Source organism: Meleagris gallopavo, chromosome 10 (genome assembly GCF_905368555.1).
Source record: "Meleagris gallopavo chromosome 10, MGAL_WU_HG_1.1, whole genome shotgun sequence".
Classification (NCBI taxonomy): Eukaryota; Metazoa; Chordata; class Aves; order Galliformes; family Phasianidae; genus Meleagris; species Meleagris gallopavo.
The window spans coordinates 5,945,964-5,952,955 of NC_139413.1; the positions used below are offsets into that span (position 1 = coordinate 5,945,964).

Genomic DNA, 6,992 nt, shown 5'->3' on the forward strand with positions numbered 1-6,992 from the left:
ATCTAACAAGTCTGAGGCTGAAATGCAGAATTTGTCACAATTGAGTCAGCTTTGGGTAACAAGGAAGTTTTGTCCCCATAGGAGGGTAAAACTCAATATCCAGACTTACAGCATTGCTTTACTGCATGAGTCAGGCTGGCTGGATCTGGATGGTAAAAGATTTGACATTAAATATTGCAGCCGGTGATCTGAAATAGTTTCTTGGGGTTTCATTTACCTTCACACGTCTTCATCTGAAAACCTCCAGACATTCTTTGTGTGAGTTGTGTTACTGGTTTACTACAGTGTAAGCCTATATTTTTTCCCCCAATGTATTTCCAGTTTGCTGTAATCTGAAATATTTGATTTTTCCTTTCTTCTTCCATGCAGACTGAAAATGATGAGAATGGCCAAGCAGACAATTTTTCAATGGACCCCCAATTGGAGAGACAGGTGGAGACAATTCGAAATCTGGTGGACTCCTACATGTCTATTATCAACAAATGTATCCGAGATTTGATACCGAAAACAATCATGCACCTTATGATCAATAATGTAAGTAACAGCCACGATTCTAGACTATTTTAACATCTGTCAAATCTCTTGCACATGTACAAACACACCTCTTGAACAGAGCAGCAGCAACAGTACAAATGAGGAGAAGAACACGATCCCATAAATGTCAGGCTCCAAAACAAAATACTCCATTCTTCTTTAGAAGCACAAAGTCCCGCAGCCTTCTGAAAGTCTGGCACAGTGCTCTGAGTGCTAATTCCAGCATGCTGAAGATGGAATTCATGTCTTAATCAGAATATGTTATTATTTAAAGGTAAATTAAAGATCCTTTTTTTTCTGCCCTGTTACTGATGTAGTAGGGAAAAGGGGGTTGGGAGCTCCATCTAGGCAGTCTGTGAGAGGAGTGAAGCAGTGTTTCCTTGATTTTCAGTCTGTAGTTCTTTGTCACAGTTTCTTAAAGCAGTTCTTATTTTATTTGGGTTTCTTTATATTTTCTGAATACCATTTTCAAGGAATAAATCTAGAAGCCTTGGACACCGTTGTTTAGATAAGCAGATGTGGTTGTTTGATTTATCGTGTGTGTCTTTCTCAGATCTGAAGATTATTTGATTAAAGAAATGGCTTTGAAATATCATTGTTTTTCCACTGTGCTAGAATCTCAGCCTTTCCTTTTTGGCAGAGTACTGAATGGACCTTGTTGAACTGAGCTGGCTATTAGAGCCGTTGCTGCCATAAGAATTAATGTGGAGTGCACAGTTCCTGTTAGTTATGGGTAGTGCCTTTGCCAATCAGTTGTTACAAATACAAGCGTGTTGTTACACAATTCTGGTAAGAAAGAATTGTTTACTTTCGACTTGAAGTCACCTCTGTTTTTACGCTGATGAATTTCATTAACCCTGTAGAATTTGTGTTTCACCTAAGAGGTAGGTGGCTGGACAGGAAATTTCATGGCAGTTCCAGGGACATACAAAACGAGTAGAATTTTTGCAGGAGAGCAGGAGATACTCTGTTGAATTCTTGCAAGTTTAGGGAAGTCAGACTCCAAATTATGTTCCAGTCATGGGTGAGTTTTTGCAGAAGAGCATGGGAACAATGGAGCTGCCTATTTTTTTTCTCCACCTGAAATCAGACGTGGTCTAGAATTTATAAGGTGAGCGTATTCCCTCTGCTCTTTCCAGGTCATAGCTAGCAACTTGCTTCTTCCACTTAGCACAACTTCAGTGCCTTTTAAAAGGGCTGTTTTTCAGCTCTCATTTCATGAACTGCAGAGTTGGTGAGCAGCTCCTTTTGAAAGTTTACATTAAATTTTCTGCCACTCACCTCCTCATATGGAATAGTTTAAGGGTCTCTGAAGTGCTTGCTTTACTCAGAAGATTTTGTACTTGCAATCTCATCAACTGTTACATCGGTAGAAGCCTGCCATGCTGGCTGACAGTGGCACATAGAAACAGCATACTTACCACATCATCCACCTTTCAGGTGACCTCATGGTCCGTGGCTGTGTTTGGACTTGCTAGTGATCTGACAACCAGGCCTCAATCCTAGAATTTAAATTCATGGCAAAGAGTCAAAAGTTTTTAAAAGACTGTAAAGAACGAGACTGAAAACTGTAATGCACTTTTTTTTCTTTGCAGCATAGGCAGTAAATACCACATTAAATATAATAAATAAAATAGGAATTTTTCAAAAAGTAGAGCTATTAAAAAGAGAAAGGAATGCTTGAATTAAGATTGCTAAAGCAGGTTTGTTCAAAGTTGTTCAAAGACCTGGAAAGTAGTGGAGCTGTGAGGGAAGGTGGGTCCCATTAAGTAGTGCGTGTGTTCCTTGGAGCCTTCAGGAGTCCAACCTACTCACTAGGAGTTAAGTGAAGATATCTTCCCTTCCTCTGGCTGATAATAGTCTGTACTTTCTGTTGCCTTCAAAAGTCTGGAAACAGATTGATCCCAAGGAATTTGTTTCCATGACAATTGTTACCTCCCAAGTCCTCCTAGAACTTCCTTTCCACTTTGTGGGCCTGTAAATGAGCACTTTCAATTCAGGGGAAGTATCAAATTCAAACTCAGCATACAGCAAATAATTAGATGATGTCCCTAAGCATGTTTTGAGGCCTAAACCTAGATTGTTGTATTCCAAATGCATCTCTTATTCTTCCCTTAGGGGTGGATGTTGATTACCTTAAAAGAAAATACATTTACCGCATGGAATTGCATTGAGTTACCATTAGAAATTCAAACACACACAAACAAAACACACATTTCAGAGTTCTCACCATTAGTTCTTGATGCCTAGGTATCACAGATTATTCAAGAGGGGTGGTCTTGGAGTAGATAATATATGCTCTATAACCAGTGCTAATATTCATCTCAGCTGAGTAGAAAAACTCAGGAGTACTTGTTACTACCAACCTTAAGGAATTAATTTTCTGAGGCTTTTCTGCTGCTTGCAGTCTGCCCAGTGATAAATCAGAGTTCTTTGCAAGCCCATCTTACCCCACTCTGGAGGGACAGGGCAGGCTTTGCAGTATGGGTGTTCTGGATGCTGGCTGTGATTCAGCTTTGACTGTTGGTCTGAAGTCTGTAAGGAAAACATTTTAAAACACTGTGGTGAATGTTTCTGTTTTCTAAAAAGGCAAAGACACATAAAGTGTCACTTTCTCTTCCTTTCCCAAGCCAGAGAAAGTGGCTATTTAGGAAGACCGTCCTCTGTCTAGTAAAGGAAGGAGGTTGATTCAAGAACTAGTATATACAGTAGTCTTCCTTTTCAGAAGAGTGCAAGGAGTTTCTTGAGTTTATGCTAGTGGTAGGCAGGGATCTCATGATAAACATCACAGGATTTTTTTATTTTTTCCAAAGAGATACTTGTGGTCTAGCAATGCTTTTACAATCAGCTCTGGCCTTAATCTAATTTTAGGACTTCTTTTTTTTTTTTTTTTTTTTTGAAGTGTTGCCATTAAAATGCTCATTTCATCAAGTAGAATGTGATGCTGTTTAACTGTGATATCTGTTTTTAATGTGGAGTCTTTGGCAATCATGAGGAAACTAGTGTACTCTGGCTCTTGATCAGTACCATCTACTGGAAAACAGCATGAGACTCATGGAAAAGTTTTGCAGGCTCTGCTAAGACTTTGAGCATCTCCTATCATACATGAATGGGAAATGACAGCCAAGCTCAGTCAATATGGGTTTGTTTCCCTGTAAGATCTGTCCTGACCTTCTGCTTGCCGTCCTGCACAATTTGCACAGCTCGACTGCCCTTGCTGACCTCGTAGAATGCAAACACTGCCATCGACTCATCAGGATTTATATCATTGTAGCTGACTAGCACAAACCCATGTGCAAATGGAGCTCACGCTTATGTAATCAGAATCTTGGGAATCTATTACTAGTAGTAGTATCTCCAGCTCAAAAAAAACCCAAACCTTTAGAGAGCAAAAAAACCCAATGAGATCAGAACAGCGACAAAAGGCTCAAATACAAGGATTTAGTAGATCAGCAGTTGGTCTATTTACCAAAGTCTTATTTAATCAGAACACCTCTAGCTTTTTATCTTTCTTATTGTGGCCCAGGTTTCCATAACTGGGGCAGGCACAGCTCAATTCAATATATTGAATTAGATTACTTGGAGACTTCTTCCTTCAGCTTGAATGTGTGTGGATGGGATATTTAGAATCTGGCAAAATTGCTGGAGATGAAGAGCATCATTTACAGCAAGGTATATTGTTGCTAAGAAAATAATTGACAGAGATGCTGTAAAGTGTTAGAGACAAAGACCAGTGTTAACTCCAACCATGTCTGATGTTTCAAAGACAGAAAAAAATCCACAGTTCATTGTGAAGGGACTGCACAAAACTGTCTTATTCTCAGATATGAATAGGGATCTCAAAATGTAGCTCTGTAATTGCTTTAAACCCATCTACGTGCAGACAGCTGCTAAAATATCCAGTCCATCCCTTTCCAGCTGCTCTGCCCAGCTGTATGCCAGCCTTTCCCTGGGTCTCAGCTCCCCCCCCAGGCTGCTGCACCATCAGATCATTCTGAGTTCAGTGTTTTTGAGTCCCTCGTTGGACCTAACAAAAAGCTGTACGACCAAGAATTGATGTAAACAAAGCAGTAGGAAAAACAGATTCAATTTAGATAGGTCTGTCTCCTAGTTCTGTGAGTCACCCACTATACTTGTTCAATGCTCTATTTTTGATTTTTCTTGTTGTTTATTAGTGCATTTGTTTTGTCCAATGAAACAGGTGAAAGAATTTATCAACGCTGAGCTCCTGGCTCACTTGTATTCTTCTGAGGACCAAAATACTCTAATGGAGGAATCAGCTGAGCAGGCACAGAGGCGAGATGAAATGCTCCGCATGTACCAAGCTCTAAAGGAAGCCCTGGCAATCATTGGCGATATCAGCACTAGCACTGTGTCAACCCCTGCACCACCTCCTGTAGATGATTCTTGGCTTCAGCAGGCCCGCAGGTAAGCTTCTTCATTTGCTTTGCAATGAAATTTAGGACAGGCAGACGTTATTAGCATTAACAACTCCCTTCTTACCTGTGTTTTGGGCAGGTCTTTAATGACACTTGTGAGGGAAATCAGACATCTTGGTATTATTTAGATGCTATTTTGAGCTGCTTAGAGTACATTAAGATAAAGAACATGTGGCTTTATTTTCTTGCATGCTGCCTAGAATAGATGACACAAGACAGACTTTAAACACCCATGAGCTCTTTCTAGCAAAGCCATCAGTCTTTTTCCCAGCATCCTGTATTCTGTTCAAGCCTAGCTTGGAGAAAAAGCTGCTTCTGGTTCTAGTTTCAGTGAGCTGCATCTTACCTAAAGTGCTGGGAGCTTTGTGTGCTACCATGTTATACTAGCTGGAAGCCAAATCGAGAAATCCAGATACTGTGCTCCAGGGCAGATGTGAACCTGCATGCATGCTGTATGTCCCCATTTACACGTTTATTTTTTAAAAACCTTATTCCACATATACACATTCTATGGGTACGCATATAAACATCAGACAAGACATTTGTCTGTTAGAATACTTTATGTTGGATTTACAGCTTGTCTGATGCTTCAGATAGCAGCCACTTTTGCCACCAAATACTGTTTTGATTCCTTTATTGCAGAAATCCCACCTGTCTGTGCAAACTAACCTCAACTGTGTATTCACAAGACTTTTTCTTGCAAGCTTTTATTAAACTTCAGTCCTTCAGGCTGCACGTCCTAGCAAATCCTTTTCACACAACGCTGTTAGAATTATAGCATTTAAATCCATTACATTTTAGCTCTTTCTATTTTGTCTATCTCAGAGCATGCTGTCGATGGGAATGGTGTATGTTAGATATACATATAGGTCTGAAACTGGCAGCAAAGGGGATGCAAAGAAAAAAAAAAGATTTTAACTTTTTTTTTTTTAAATAAATATTCACACTGTAGCAAACATCTTCAATCTCTGGTATTTCACTAGATCTCCTCCTCCAAGTCCCTCAACTCAGAGGAGGCCTACATTAAATAATCCCCCAACCAGACCTTTATCTGGCCGAGGACCTGCTCCTGCAATCCCATCTCCAGGCCCTCAGTCAGGGGCTCCTCCGGTCCCGTTCCGCCCAGGACCGTTGCCACCATTTCCAAGTGGTGGTGAAGCCCATGGAGGACCTCCCCAAGTTCCATCTCGGCCAACGCGGGCCCCTCCCAGTGTCCCAAGGTAAGATGTCTCAGCTTCCTGGTGGTGGGCATGGTTCTCTTCCCGTAGCATAACAGATGCTGCACGACCCAGGAAAGTCAAGCACTGTTGTTGAGTGAGTCTGGTAACAAAGCACAACCGTGCATTCCCTGCAGAGAGTCAAAGGTGTTCTGAGGAACCGATTTCTAGCACAAATAAGACTTTTTGGAAAGTTAGATACTTGTATTCGTGGCAAAAAGCATTTTCTTGTCAGTCAGTTCGAAGAAACTAGATTATATTACATTAAAACCCCCTGTTCTGGTTACGTGGTATCATGAACACAGGCGTTGTTCACAGAGTCAAGTCCTCTAGACCTCCACCAGAACATGGGCAGTGGTGCAACAAATAGCTCACTTTCACCATTTTGAGTGCTCACCAAAGGAAGTAACAGCTCTTTGGGGAGAGAACAAGGCCTTGTAGAATCAGTGGAACAAACTGATAGGAGTCTGATTTTTATTCCACAAGGCAAATAATTTACAGCCAGTTGAAAACAGTTTGCAGCTGTCTAACAGTGTAGGTCACACACAGCACAACATGTTTAGTTAAGGAACAGGATTTTAATGATCACATTGTTTCCTTTCCTTCTGACAACTTTGCAGTTATCAGTACTTTTAAAAGTAGCTTTTCATATTTTATAATTTTGTGTGGCATTAACCACTTTTTAATATAAGTTATATGAAAAACTTGTCCTTAGTATTTATTTTCACTATGACATAATACACTTAATCACTCATATATGAAAGGCTCTAACTCCTAGAGCTTCAGTAACTTCCCAAATTAC

General features: G+C 40.4%; 1 protein-coding gene across 8 annotated transcripts in view; it reads left to right on the plus strand.

Moving 5' to 3' along the window:
• The window catches only part of DNM3 (dynamin 3), a 171,464-nt gene that overhangs the window by 143,731 nt on the left and 20,741 nt on the right, over nucleotides 1-6,992 (plus strand). For all 8 annotated transcript variants that reach the window (XR_014885174.1, XR_014885175.1, XR_014885176.1 and 5 more), the window contains 3 exons: nucleotides 370-534; nucleotides 4,736-4,962; nucleotides 5,957-6,193. Coding sequence is in view for 5 of the 8 variants with exons in the window: in XM_085231480.1 (XP_085087606.1) it covers nucleotides 370-534; nucleotides 4,736-4,962; nucleotides 5,957-6,193 (629 nt within the window). In the remaining 3 variants the exon portion in view is untranslated. The remainder of the gene's footprint in view (nucleotides 1-369; nucleotides 535-4,735; nucleotides 4,963-5,956; nucleotides 6,194-6,992) is intronic.